This window comes from Pelophylax lessonae, assembly GCF_965119305.1.
Source record: "Pelophylax lessonae genome assembly, chromosome: 5".
Taxonomy (NCBI): domain Eukaryota; kingdom Metazoa; phylum Chordata; class Amphibia; order Anura; family Ranidae; genus Pelophylax; species Pelophylax lessonae.
The window spans coordinates 182,873,004-182,887,596 of NC_138772.1; the positions used below are offsets into that span (position 1 = coordinate 182,873,004).

The 14,593-nt window shown below is 44.6% G+C and overlaps 1 protein-coding gene across 1 annotated transcript in view; it reads left to right on the forward strand.

The window, feature by feature from the left end:
* KIF15 (kinesin family member 15) overlaps nt 1-14,593 on the forward strand; it is a gene marked incomplete at its 3' end in the record, with an annotated part of 260,968 nt that overhangs the window by 245,765 nt on the left and 610 nt on the right. The window contains exon 34 of the mRNA XM_082258917.1: nt 13,884-14,015. Coding sequence (XP_082115043.1) covers nt 13,884-14,015 — 132 coding nt within the window. The remainder of the gene's footprint in view (nt 1-13,883; nt 14,016-14,593) is intronic.

Here is a 14,593-nt window from a genome sequence, read left to right on the forward strand (position 1 = left end):
AGAGGACAACGACTATCCAACTATGGAGCCTGGATGGTGTGGCGCTTGGGAGTGGGATGTCAGCCTCCATCATTATGTGTGTGTTTTGTGTATTTTGTCTTATCCTTTTGTGCAAGGTGGAGCCAGAGAGTGGGGAGCAACGCCTCTTCCTCCGTATTTTTTCAATTAAAATTGCCCTCTGCCTAAGAGCCACAGGAGATCTGAAGAAGGGCTTGGCCCAAAACATGTTATCCCCCTCTATCCATGGCCATCCGTATCAGCTCTGCTAGTTGACAGTACAGTCGCCGGTGTGCTGCCCCTGCACCAGTCCGGCAGCCGTAGACTTACATCTGCAAGGCAGCCCTCGGTGTGCACGTCCCTGACAGGCGCCCGGTGACGCCATCATCCGGCGCCACTGCAGTAGAGTCCGAGGAGCTGCCGCCGCCTCGGTTGTGCACCATCCAGAACCGGAGCGGTCTGTGGGGGTTGAGCATTCTACTCCCCCCCCCCCCCCCCCCCTCCTCTCAACATCTTGGACATCACTCGGTTTGGAAGCACACCAGCAGCGAGGCTCCCCTGGGTGATCGAGGCTGACATGCCACTCCCAAGCGCCACACCATCCAGGCTCCATAGTTGGATAGTCGTTGTCCTCTCGCTCCTGGGTCCCCCTTGCTTTGAGGTATCTTTTGACTGCTATATCATCCAACTGCTGTCTGACGTACCATGGGCACACTGCCGGCTTTTTTCTGTCAAGGAGCATATTTTAATCCATTTTAATAAATATTTTTAATGCTTCAAGATCCTGAGCAGCATCCATTCTGTCCTTCTGTCACTTTGTCCGGGAGCGCCAATATACCCGATTTTTGTTGCTATATTTCTTCTCAGTTGGGATCTGGGTTTGGGTAGGCTGCAGCCCGGACACGGACATGTAACTGATGCTGGATTTCTCTGGGCATTGTCCGTCCTTACTGTTCCATCCTTGTATTCTGGTCACCGGCACCACAGCGCCAGGATTTTTTGTACATATTATGGTTAGCCTTGGGAATTTTTTTCTGCTTTTCCCACCCATCATGTTTAACACTGCTTTGGGACGTCCCAATAGTTAAGAAGAATCAGGAGCTGTGTCCGTTAATGAACGAAAGAGAAAATGGGATATTTTTTTACTTACTGTAAAATCAATTTCTTTGATTTTTATTGACGGACACAGCACCCACCGCTCTGTGGAGTTGGCTTTCTTCTGACACTGCTTGTAACAAAACTGAGTGCCTATAGCTAAGAGTGGGTGTATACTCCCTGGGACTGCTCATAGGCATAGTCAAGCTTTTTCCTGCCTAGTGTCCTATTCCTGTAGGGGGCAGTATAACACAATGGTTAAGAAGGATCAGGAGCTGTGTCCGTAAATGAACATCAGAGAAATGGATTTTTATGGTAAGTCAAAAATCCCATTTTTTTACTTTCTGCTACAAAGCACAGCCAATAAAAAAAAAATAAAAACAAAATGTAAAAATCAAATTTTTTCAACATTTTAGGCCCATATGTATTTTGCTACATATTTGTGGTAAAAACAAAAACGCAATAAGTGTATATTGATTGGTTTGCACATAAGTTATCCCGTCTACGTTTATGGCATTTTTATTTATTTTACTGGTAATGGCGGCGACCAGTGATTTTTAGTGGGGCTGCGACATTACGAGGACAGATCGGATACCTAACTGACACTTTTGAGGGGACCAGTGACAATACTACAGTAATCAGTGCTAAAAATATGCACGGTTACTGTACTAATGACACTGGCAGGGAAGGGGTTAACACCAAGGGCGATCAAAGGTTTAAGTGTGTCTCTAGGCCTAGGGGATGCTTTCTAACTGTGGGGGATGGACTTTGTAGGTGAACATGGATATATCTGTGTTCCTGAATAGAAGGAACACAGGATCCCGGTGTTCATCTGTGACAGAATGGCAGTCTACCTTGTTTACTCAGACAGACCACCGTTCTGTGTCTCTGGAGAAGGATCGCGGGGGGCTGGCAGACATCGAGTCCGCCGGACCTGCTGATTGGCTCCCCCTCTGGCCAATCAGCGTGAGCACCTCCACTGGCTAATGCACGAAACGCTGTACAGGTACGTAGTTTCACGCAATAAAGCGTACTTGCCGCAGTATATCTACTGCTGGCAGTCGGCAAGTGGTTAATAGGAAAAAGTAGAACAGCCCTTGGTGATGTTTAAAGTGATGCTTTTGTATTTTTTTTAGAAGAGTAAACCTCTTTGTCCTGCAAACCTCAAACACATCTGTGATTTTATTATGTATTCACACTTGAGTTCTCAGCATCTTCTTTTTTTTTTTTTTTTTTTTTTTTTTTAACCACTTGACCTCCAGAAGGTTTTGCCTGTTTCGTGACCGGACATTTTTTGTTATTCAGCAGTGTGCTACTTAAACTGGAAATTTCTTGGTCATGCAACATTGTACCAAATTAAATTTATATAATTTTTACACACAAATAGAGCTTTCTTTTGGTGGTATTTGATTACAACTGGGTTTTTATTATTTAAACAAAAAAGACCAAACCTTTTTTCTACTTTCTGTTTTAAAACCTTTTCAATAAAATCACATTTCATAAATTTAGGCAAAAATGTATATTGCTACATGTCTTTTGGTAAATATAAATCCTACATCTAACACCGCATTGTTGAGGGCACTAATATAGTTTCAATCTTGATCAAGATACTAATCCGTACAGACCCTAAATTAGTCATGGCTGTAATCGGTGACTTATAGTGATTGTGATGGTGTGGCCGCCAATCTGGTACTAACTGACACTGGCTGGGAGGGACACTGACTGACACTGATGTCGCTAGTGACACTAATACGGTGATCAGTGATAATACTGTACACTGTCGCCATACTAATGGCACATGGTAATTAAAGGGTTAACTCTGGGGGACAATTAGGAGTTTAAATTTGCCTAACAAGTGTATGCAAGTGTGTATGTGCTGCTTGTACTCACACACAATCTAGCTGGCTTCTCTCTCAACGAAAAGAGCTCATGGAGGAAGAAACCAGCCAAATCCTGTGTGTTCTGTTTTACAAACACAGAGGTCAGCGATGTGATTGGCCATAGCATGTGTCAGCAGGTTACATCCAATGATTTTGGCTGTATACCTGTTGATTGCAAATGGGGGGGAGGTGTGGGACTTTGAATGAGGTGCACGATGGGAATGTCGTGCGCCTCCATCCCTAATCAAGTAGAATAAAAAGAGGGGTTGGGACTTTAGATGAGAGACACGACACAACTGGCAGGTCAATAGTAGCACATTTATTAGTACATGGAATATACAAACATATAAATACATAATGTAAAAATCAGTATAGTAACAGAGCTCGTAAGAAGTCCCCAAATCCAGGTTCATATAAAACCAACATGGTACCATATAACAGAGTTAGAGTAAAATCATGACATCAAGCAGACTCGACGCGTTTTGTGGACTTATATTGCCACTTCTTCAGGAGTATATGCATGATATGGGTCTACAAAAAATATATAAGAGTATAAGAATTACCGACAATGATGATTAATCGAAACTGGAAAAGGGAAAAAAGGGAAGGGGGGACAAAGCCCCCAGTTCCCAAAACTTGCATATCAGCTCTTAACTGCAACTGGTGCTGGAGGCAGGGCCCAATCCTGGGTGTCTCCCACGGGAACTGAGGGCGCACATGGTAGGCGGAAAAGGTAGACCACGCCGCACACCAAAAGAAGCACGGGTAAGGATGCATAGAATCAAGCTAGTAACAATATGAACAAGTATCTATAGTAGATAAAGTAAATATATATAATCAGTAAATATGTATTTATTAAAGATACATGATGGTACTAGCGTAAGTATAGATGGAAGGAGTAGAAATTATGTTGGACATGTATGGAGTAAAAATTGTGGCAACATGAACAAGTATCTATAGTAGATAAGATAAGAATATATAATGGGTATATATGTATTTATACAGGTACATGGTGGTGCTAAGGTAAGTGTGAATGAAGGCAGTAGGAATTAGGTTAAATATGCTTGAAGACAAGCTAATAGCAACATGACCAGATATCTAAGGTGAGTAAAATAATTGTGCATAGTCAGTATATATGCGTTTGTTAAAGATACATGGTAGTAATAACGTGAATATGGATGGGAAGAGTGGAGATTGTATAAAAGAATGAGTGACAATAAATCAAGCTGAGATAAACAGTGAGGGGTGGATGTGTAGAGGTCCAATAAAAAGATAATTTAGTGTGATAATTATATGCATATTTATTGGAAAAAGCATGATAATGCTGACGTGGGTGTAAGTGGGAGAAGTGAAAAAAGGAGTTGACAGTGAGTCAAGAGAAAAGAAAAAGGTGCAATATAGATATATGGGGCAAACTCGAGGAAAAATATGAGAAAGTATAAGTAGAAATGTAAAGCCACCGGTAAAAGAAAACTGAGCAGAAACGAGGAAATAAGCATGATGTGACATTGTATGGATACATATCAATGGTAGTCCCAGAATGAAGTGTGAGCCATGGTTAAAGTAATATGTACAGAGAGTAAGGGCCAAGAAGGATGTAAAGAGAAAAAGAGAAATTACCAGAGACAAGCTCCCACGCTCAAGAAAAGGTGTGCCCCGCAATCGCAGAGGCCGCCAAAGCCCTTGTGCACCCAGCATCACGGCAGTGTATATGAATGGGGCCGAACGGGAATGGCAAACGCCGTAGCAGAACTATCCCGCGGGCCGCCTGATATACACGGATGATGACAAACAGCCGTCTGCGCCAAATGACGTCACGCGCCGACGCAGGGCGTGGCGCCGATGTGTGGCGGCACCGCCCCCCAGATCCCCCGTGCCCAAAGGGCGAGGAGAGACAGGCGGGACATACGGCACACATCGCAGCTCCCAAGGGGACAACAGGTGATGGAGCGAAAACCACAGGCCAGTGCAGCAAAATTGAATTGTAATGTAAATGACAAACTATATGGGGAAACCCTCATCATATGTACATCATGTTGCATTGGTCGTGGTCTACCTTTTCCGCCTACCATGTGCGCCCTCAGCTCCCGTGGGAGACAACCAGGATTGGGCCCTGCCTCCAGCACCAGTTGCAGTTAAGAGCTGATATGTAAGTTTTGGGAACTGGGGGCTTTGTCCCCCCTTCCCTTTTTTCCCTTTTCCAGTTTCGATTAATCATCATTTTCGGTAATTCTTATACTCTTATATATATTTTTTGTAGACCCATATCATGCATATATTCCTGAGGAAGTGGCAATATAAGTCCACGAAACGCGTTGAGTCTGCTTGATGTCATGATTTTACTCTATCAACTCTAATGCCCCGTACACACGTGCAGATTATCTGAAGACTTTTGTCTTCAGATTTACCTTTTCTATGTAGTGCAAGGGCCTGCCGGATTGCATACAAATTGAAAGTGTTTAGGTTTGACCTCATATTATATGGTTTTGGTAAGTCTGCAGACAAGTCTTCAGATAATCTGCACGTGTGTACGGGGCATTACTCTGTTATATGGTACCATGTTGGTTTTATATGAACCTGGATTTGGGGACTTCTTACGAGCTCTGTTACTATACTGATTTTTACATTATGTATTTATATGTTTGTATATTCCATGTACTAATGTGCTACTATTGACCTGCCAGTTGTGTGGTGTCTCTCATCTAAAGTCTTAACCCCTCTTTTTATTATACCTGTTGATTGGCTGTGGCCAATCACAGCACAGACCAGCAGAGGAGTGTGCAGCGCTCGACAAGTAAGCCGAGATGTACATGTATGTCACTTAGCCTGGAGCTGCCACCCGCAGCTGTGGTTGATGTGGGTTGGTTTTTTTGTGAGGTTTTTTAAGCATTTGTACAGCTTTTGTGGAGGGGATAAGTGCTATATTCATATACGTTTTTTTTTTTTTTTTTTCTTTTTTTTTTTTACGTGTTTGCATATTTTGCAGGTGCTCCTATTGATGTCTATAGGGGCCAAAAATGCTTGAAGCTTGTAGCTCAAAAGGAGCCCATGTACTTTTTCACATTACAAGCTTCAAGCAACACTGCGGACTGGTGTGAACAGGCACAATTAAAAACAATGGGGTTTAGGATGTTTAGCGTTTTGGAGTTTTATAAAGCTACTTCACCCAAAAGGGGAAGTTTCCCTTGCTTGCATTCACTGCCACATTTGACACTTTTTTTTGACGGGGGAGCGGGTACTTGGTTTTGACAGGTACACGCTCCCAATTCTGGGTCAGACTACCCTGGCAATCTACAAGAATGTTTAGCCCCTCCTCCTCCCCCCCCCCCCCCCCCACCGCAGCCTTCTGGGACACACACCGGTCCCAAAAGACTGCGGGGCCATTCACAAAGCGCAGCGCGACTTGCGCATGCACAGTAGGAGTCCGGTTGTGAAGCCAGAAGGCTTCACTGCCGGTGTCCCTTACCTAAGATGCCTGCGCTCAAAGCTGATTGAAGAATCTGGTGCAGACATTGCTGGATCCCTGGACAGTTAGGTGTCCCTGTATTAACCAATTCTGGACTGGAAGGATTTGCCCCCTTAATGACTAGGCCATATTTTGCGATTCGGCACTGCGTTACTTTAATGGACAATTGCGCGGTCATGCGCCGCTGTACCTAAATAAAATTGATGTTTTTTTCCCCACAAATAGAGCTTTTGGTGGTATTTGATCACCTGTGTGATTTTTATTTTTTGCGCTATAAACAAAAAAAAAAGCGACAATTCTGGGGGAAAAAAAACAATATTTTTCACATTCTGCTATATAACAAAAATTAAAAAATCAAAAATGTTTTAACATTTTAGGCCAATTTGTTTTCTGCTACTTATTTTTGGTTAAAAAAAATTGCAATAAGCGTATTTTGATTGGTTTGCGCAAAAGTTATCGCGTCTACTAACTACGGGAAAGATTTGTCATTTTTTGTTTTTTTTTTTTTTACTAGTAATGGCAGCGATATGCGATTTTTGTTTTTTTTTGTTTTTTTTTTTGTTTTTTTTTTTGCGGGACTGCGACATTGCAATGGACAGATTGGACCCCTGACTGACATTTTTGACACTTTTGGGGGGACCAGTGACATTACACCGGTAATCAGTGCTACAAATATGCACTGTTACTGTAATAATGACACTGTCAGGAAGGGGTTAACAGTGTAGGTGATCAAGGGGTTAAATGTGTACCTAGGGGCGTTTTTCTAACTGTGGGGGGGACGTGGCTTGTGAAATGATCATAGAGACCTGTGATCCTATATAGAAGGATCACAGGGGCCCTATAATCATTCCAAGGAGAAGAACGGTCAGCTGTGTTCACAACAACTGACTGTTCTTCTCTCTCAGCGGGGAATGATCGCGGGTGTCAGGTGGCAGACAGAGCCGTCTGCCCTGTGCATCAGCTTCCCCGATGGCAAGCGGGAGCGCGCTGGCAGCGGCGCGCGCTCGCCCCCTAGCTCCCTGCGCGCGACCTACGTATACCTATGGCAGTTTGCGCAGGAGCCGCTGCCCGCCGCAGTTCTACTAGAACTGCGGCGGGCAGTCGTAAAGTGTTTAAAAGTCAGCAGCTACAGTATTTGTAACTGTTGACTTTTTTTAATTTTTTGGGGGGAGACTGGTGCTCCTCTTTAAGTTACAAAACAATCAAATGTGAATAGAGCCCAAGATAATTCTGCCTGCTTTTTGTTTGTGATTTGCCTATCTGGTATGGTGTTCAGAGCTCTCTATATGGTTTCAAATTGAGTTTTTACTTGGCTTATCGCACAGTGTACTGATATGTAGTAAACACTACCTTTTTTTCCTACTACCCGATGGGCTTTTGTTATGGCTAAATGGGTGTTAACATTTACCCAAATGGGAGCACTGACACCAAAAAAATAGGTAATTCCCCCCCCCCCCCCCCTCACTTTCTGTATGATGGGTCTCAGACTCTCCAACGACGATGCAAAAAGCATAACTATCGTTCATTGACAGACGCAGCTTCATATATTCTTGACCATTGGGTTATGCTGCCCCCTACAGGAGTAGGAAGTAGGACACTAGGCAGGAAAAAACTTTACCACACCTATGTGGCAGTCCCTGCAGGCGCAGGCATAACCCCACACACTCTGCTACAGCACTCAGTCTGTTTCTGTCTAGTTTAGGAGTAGGATCTAGTTCCCTGCTGGGACTTCGTCTTAGCTGTTATTTTTTGGGAACCTTTTTTTTTTTTCCTTTATTTTCTTTTAGTTAAAGTTCTTCACCCCCCCGGGGGTCCTGGAGACCGCATGGTGGGCCGTGAAGGCCGCCAATTCGCTGTAGACCTTTTGCGCTGCATTTATGTTAAGTTTTTCCTCATTGCAATGCATGGGCAGCCATGTTTTGATAGTTCCCCATAGGAATGCATGGGGCGGCCATTTTCTTGTAGTCCACGATTGCGGGACAGCAAAGGGAGACATTAAAGACTCTAGGCATGACCCAGGTACTGCTCTATTTCCTGTGTCAGATCATTTCTTTCTGATGCACAGAATGTTCCTGAAAGCCTCCTGATCGGTTTGGTAATGTTTTTGGGGTCCCTTGTATGTATTCCTCTCACACTGCTGACAGGACAGGCTGTGTTAGGCTGGGACTTGCTATACTACTAGTGCAGCGGTGCAATCGCATTTTTTTATTTTCAGTGTAAATGGAGTCCCAGGACAAAATTTCACCTACAGGCCCCCTCATTGCGGCTGGGGGACCCTCTGGGTCGCAGCCCCTGTCTGCTTTTACAGCACTTTTGGAAAGCCTGGTGTCAAAAGTGGATTTAGTGTTAAAAAGTGCCAGTAGCTGTAAGCGCCCTTTGCCTTCACCTCCCTCTGTAGTATCTTCAGATTCTGAGGCAGATATGGCTGCCACAGACGCACCCCATCTGTGTCATCTCATTCTGATGGCGACGAGGACATGTCCTTGTCAGCCGCCACCCGGGAAAGCGCATTGGTGGAAGCACTTCTAGCTTCAGTGCGAGAAACTTTAAAAATGGCGGATGAATCTACAGCGTCAGAAACACAAGTGTTTTTTGGCACCTGCAAATCCCAGAAATCGGGCAAGGTGTTTCCCTGCCTGGGACTTTTTGACAATATTGTCAATGAAGAGTGGGGGCGCATCAAGCACATGTTAGTGATGCCCATGCGCTTTAAACGCCGTTATGCGGTTTCCACTCGGTGGACCGTGCGACCAAAGGTGGATCATCCGGTTTCCAGACTGAATAGGTCTACTGTGGTCCTGGTGGAAGAATCCCCGGCCTTTATGGACCCCGTAGATAGACAGTTTGAGTGTCTATTCCGCCATTTGCATGTGTTAGCGGGCTCAAAATTTAAACCAATATTTGTGACCACCCTGGTGTCAGGCCATCACTGAATGGGTGAAGTTACTTAAAGGTGACTTGGAAACGGAGCAGCTCTCTCCGGGGCAGATTGAGCTCTTGGATCAAATGGCTCAAGCCCTGCGGTATATATGTGATGCGTCGCTGGATGCAGTTCCCCTGGTGGCCAGAGTGTCTGCGTTGGGGATTGCTATTAGACGCATGGTGTGATTAAAGAGCTGATCTGTGGACCAGACTTGTAAAAAGGCTCTTTCAGACCTTCCCTTTACAGGGGAGAGGTTGTTTGGATTCTCCCTGGTTGAGTTGATCAAAGGCCTTGCTAGATGGGGGCCTTCTTTTACTGCCCATAGGCGGCCCTTTCGTGCCTCCGGGTCGCAGGAAAGCCATTCAGGTCTTCTGGGGGTTCCAAAAAGACATGGTCAGGTAACCCGAAGACAGGCCAGTCTGGATCTGCAGACAAATCTTCGTCTGCATGAAGGGGCCCCCTCACCTGTTCCTGGGGTGGGGGGATGTCTTTGCTTCTTTCCGGAACAATGGACTTCCTTGTTTCAGGACAAATGGGTTCACAAACTGATCCGATCAGGGTGCAAGAACGAATTCCGGTCTTGACCGTCGGACAGGTTCCTCCCGTCCAATCTGTGCCTATTCAAGACCGGTTAAGGGATCTACGAGAGGCGGTACAAGATCTGCTGTCGCAAGGGGTGATTGTGCCAGTTCCCTCTCAGGAACGCTTTCAAGAGTTCTCTTCAAACCTGTTTAACCAGGAAGGAAGGCAAACTGCGTCCAACCCTGGACTTCGAGGCTCTGAACCGCTTTGTGCGGGTACAGAAGTTTTGAATGGAATCTATTCTTATGGTAGTGGCGTCCCTACACCAGGGAGACATTTTGGCCTCCATAGATATCAAGGACATATATCTACACATCCCTATCAACGCTGGACATCAGCCTTTTTTTCGCTTCGCTATAGGAGAGGAGCATTATCAATTTGCAGCGTTACCCTTTGGTCTCGCCTCTGCCCCCAGGGTCTTTACCAAGGTGCTGGCCCCGGTGTTGGCATTACTGCGCCAATGGAGGATTTTGGTACTGGGGTACCTGGACGATCTATTGAGGGCGGACTCTCATTCAGCCCTGTTGGGCGGCTTGACGATCACTGTCCGAACACTGCAAGAGTTCGGTTGGAACCTTCAATGAGACTGGATTATCTGGGCCTGACTCTGAATTCCGCTTTGGCGAGGGTCTTTCTTCCCCCGCACAAGTTGCAAAAGTTGCAGGGGGCAATCAGGTTGCTGTTGGCAAACAATTTGTCCTCTCTGCAGATTAGCATGTGGGACTTGAGTCTGATGGTATCAACCTTCGAGGCAGTTCCGTTTGCTCAATTACACAAGATACCCTTACAAAGGGAGATTCTTGTAAAGTGGAACAAGGATCCAAAATCCTTGGACGATTTGATTCGGTTGAGTCGCAACACAGTCTGCTCTTCTATGGTGGCTTCACTCGTCCGCACTATGCCAAGGCAAGTCCTTCCTTCCGTTGTATTGGACGGTAGTTACCATGGACGCTAGTCTGTCAGGCTGGTGAGGAGTGTTGGGGAGGCTCTGCGCCCAGGGATCCTGAACATTGGAAGAGTCCAAGCCGCCAATTAAATATCTTAGAGCTCAGAGCGATAAAGCTTTGTCTTATTGTCTTAGTCATTGGACAACTCGTCTTCAAGGTTGTCTGGTCCATATTCAATCAAACAATGTTACGCCCGTGGCGTGCATCATTCATCAAGTGTGTCTTGGCGGCCAGGGTGGTGGCCGAGATCCTGGATTGGGCGGAGAAGTTTGTTCCAGCTCTCTGCTGTGCACATCCAAGGTGTGGGGAACTGGCAGGCGGATTACCTGAGTCGTCAGGTGTTGGATCAGGGAGAGTGGTCCCTACATCCAGAGATGTTTCATCTCCTGTGTCCGGTGGGGGACACCCAAGGTTGATCTGTTTGCTTCTCATCTCAACAAGAAGGTTCAGAGGTTTGTAGCCAGGTCCCAGGCCCGACGCCACAGATGCACTGGTGGCTCCTTCGGGTCAGTATGCCTTCCCTCTGTTAAAACTCCTACCGAGGCTTCTTCGCAGGATAGATGTGGAAGGGGTTCTGGTCATTCTGGTGGCCCCAGACTGTCCTCCCCCCGTCTTGGTACGCAGATCTGGTAAGGTTGATCACCGATGCTCCTTGGAGACTTCCTCTCAGGGAAGATCTGTCTCAAGGGCTGATCTTCCATCCTGCATTACAGTTGCTGGCTTTAACGGTGTGGCTGTTGAAAGCCAGGTATTGAAGGATAAAGGTCTTTCTGACTCTGTGATTCCTACACTATTGAAGACCAGGAAGATCTATCATCATACGTGGAAATCATACATGTCATTGTGTGTATCGCTGAAAGTGCACCCTCGCTTGTTTTCGGTAGTTGGGGTTTTGCCCTTTCTTCAAAAAGGGGTTGAACAGCGTTTGGATTTGGGCACTATCAAAGGCAGTGTCGGCTTTGGCTGTTTTTTTTCCAACGCCCTTTAGCTACGCATGCCCTGATTTGCACTTTTATTCAGGGGGTGCATCATATGGCTCCTCCAAGGCGATCCCCACTGCCACTGTGGGATCTGGATTTGGTATTATCTGTTCTTTAAAAACCTTCTTTTGAGAACATTAGGGAGATTCCTCTGCTTACATTATCTTAGAAGGTTGCCTTTTTGGTGGTGATCACTTCTGCCCGCAGAGTGCCTGAATTGGCAGCGTTGTCCTGCCGCTCACCTTATGTGGTAGTCCACAGAGATAAGATGGTACTTCAACCTAATCAGTCCTTTCTTCCTATGGTGGTTTCTGATTTTCATTTGAATGAAGACATTGTGTTGCCTTCACTTTGTCCTAAGCCCAAGCATCCCAAGGAAATTGCCTTGCATTCTTTGGATGTGGTTCGGGCAACTAGGGTTTACCTGGTGGCTACTGAGTCTTCAGACAGTCAGACGCTCTTTTTGACCTTACCGAAGGACATCGTAAGGATTGGCTGTGTCTGCTGCGACCATATTCAGATGGATCAGGCAGACTGTTCAGGCTTATTCACTAAAGCACCAGGTTCCTCCTTTCCCGGTGAAGGTGCATTCTACTAGGGTGCTGAGTGCCTCTTGGGCTTTTCGCCATCAGGTGTCAGTGATGCAAGTTTGGCTACTTGGTCGTCAGTGCACACGTTCACAATATTCTACAAGGTTGGATGCCTCTTTTTTCCGCAAGGTTTTGCAAGCTGCTGTCTAAAAGAACTTTTTTTCTCTTTGAGGGTGTATGTTTTTTTTAGGTGAACTCCAGTTGTTCCTGGTCGAGCTCCTTGTTACCTGGTTGGCTACGTTTAGCCTTGGGAAATTACATTCTTCCTTGTGTTGTTTTTCCCACCCCTCATGCAAATACTGCTTTGGGACGTCCCAATGGTCAAGAAAATATGAAGCTGTGTCTGTCAATGAGTGATAGAGAGAGTTGGATTTTTGACTTACTGTAAAATCCTTTTCTCTGAAGTTCATTGACAGACGCAGAACCCGCCCCTCTAATTATGAGGGGAATGGGGTTTTTGTCTTCTAAACACTGCTTGCAACGTAACTGAGGACTGTAGCAGAGTGTGAGGGGTTATGCCTGCAGGGACTGCCCCATAGGCATGGTGAAGTTTTTTTCCTGCCTAGTGTCCTACTCCTGTAGGGGGTAGCATAACCCAATGGTCAAGACGATATGAAGCTGCGTCTGTCAATGAACTTCAGAGAAAAGGATTTTACGGTGAGTCAAAAATCAGTTTATTATTATTTTTTTGTTTTCCTGAAAGTAAAGGGTTGGAAACGGTTATGATTTTTTTTTTTTTTTTTTGTCTATGTCCTTTTTGGGGGGGGGGGGGGATATCCCCTCGCGTCCTTTCCAAATACCCGTTAATGGCTAAGCAATGGGGAGTTTTGTATTCTGTTCCAAGAGATGGGTGCTAGTCTTCTTTATGATTTTAGTTATTTGTGTATGCATTTTATACATGAGGTTTTTATAGGGTTTTGTTTGTTTGCTTTAATAAATGATCTGCAGAATGGTTACAACAATCTTGTAGGGTTACATACTATTGTTTAAACATCCTTTTTCTACATAGGGAGGATTCATTAAAGTGGGATTAGAGAGGAGTGATTACTGATGAAAAGTGCTTCCTTTAAAAATAAATAAATATACCTGTATATATTTAGTAAAGGATTGTTTCCTTTTTAGTCTTTGGTAATGTAGTGTTCAAAGCATACGCCTCACAGCAGGAAACAGACGTCTGAGGAAATGAACAGATCCATAGTAATATAATAAATTGCAATAATGGCTATTACTATTATATGTTAGACCATTATCTTTAGAGCATAGAATAAATATCACTACTAAAGTTAATGCAGCTTCCTTAGGACTTATATATAAATATTAATGTAACCAAATCTTTTTCTCAAAGGCCCGTTATTTAATTGGATCGCCTTGATAAACATAAAATTCATGAATCTCAATGACATTTTCAATTTCCTCCCTGCAGGAGTCAGAATTGTTAAGAAGGCAGATTGCATCTCTTGTGGAAGAAAATGGAAAGCTACTTGGACATCAAAATCCACAACAGAAAATTCAGTATCTAGTAAAACTGAAAAAGGACAACAACAAACTTATTGAGGTATGACACTGTTATTACTGCATATAGATGGATTTCAATATTAAAGATTTACGGCCTAACTTGCAGTTTTTTTTTCCTGATAAAAAAGAAGCTATGGAAATGCATCCACGTTACACTTTACATTTCATGCCAGTATGCACATTGACATGCGTATGATTGCTTTGTGTTTCCATTGATTTTTGCATAGTGATGTGAACCATTTGTGCTGTGTGGTGCACTTAAAAAAAAAAAAAAAAGTGCAGGTGCATTGGCAGACCATTCGAAAAAATTAGGCTGCCTTACCACAATGTACTTTAACCTGTGAGATAACACATTAGGTGAGATTACCACAAAGCTCTGAATCACCTAAAGTGGGAAGTGCCTTTAAGGGTTAGAACCCTTGGCAGTGTTCCAACTTGAAAGATTCACTCTCTAAGACTATGACAGTAATCATCGGGACAAATGGAGGTACCTTCATTTGTCTGAGATTTCTTCTCACTTGCTGTTGTGTCTTTAGGCCAGGAAGTGAAGAAGAATCTCTCCAATGGGAGTGAAAGAAATATAAACCGGACTGGGGTTTAACCATTTCCCACTCTATT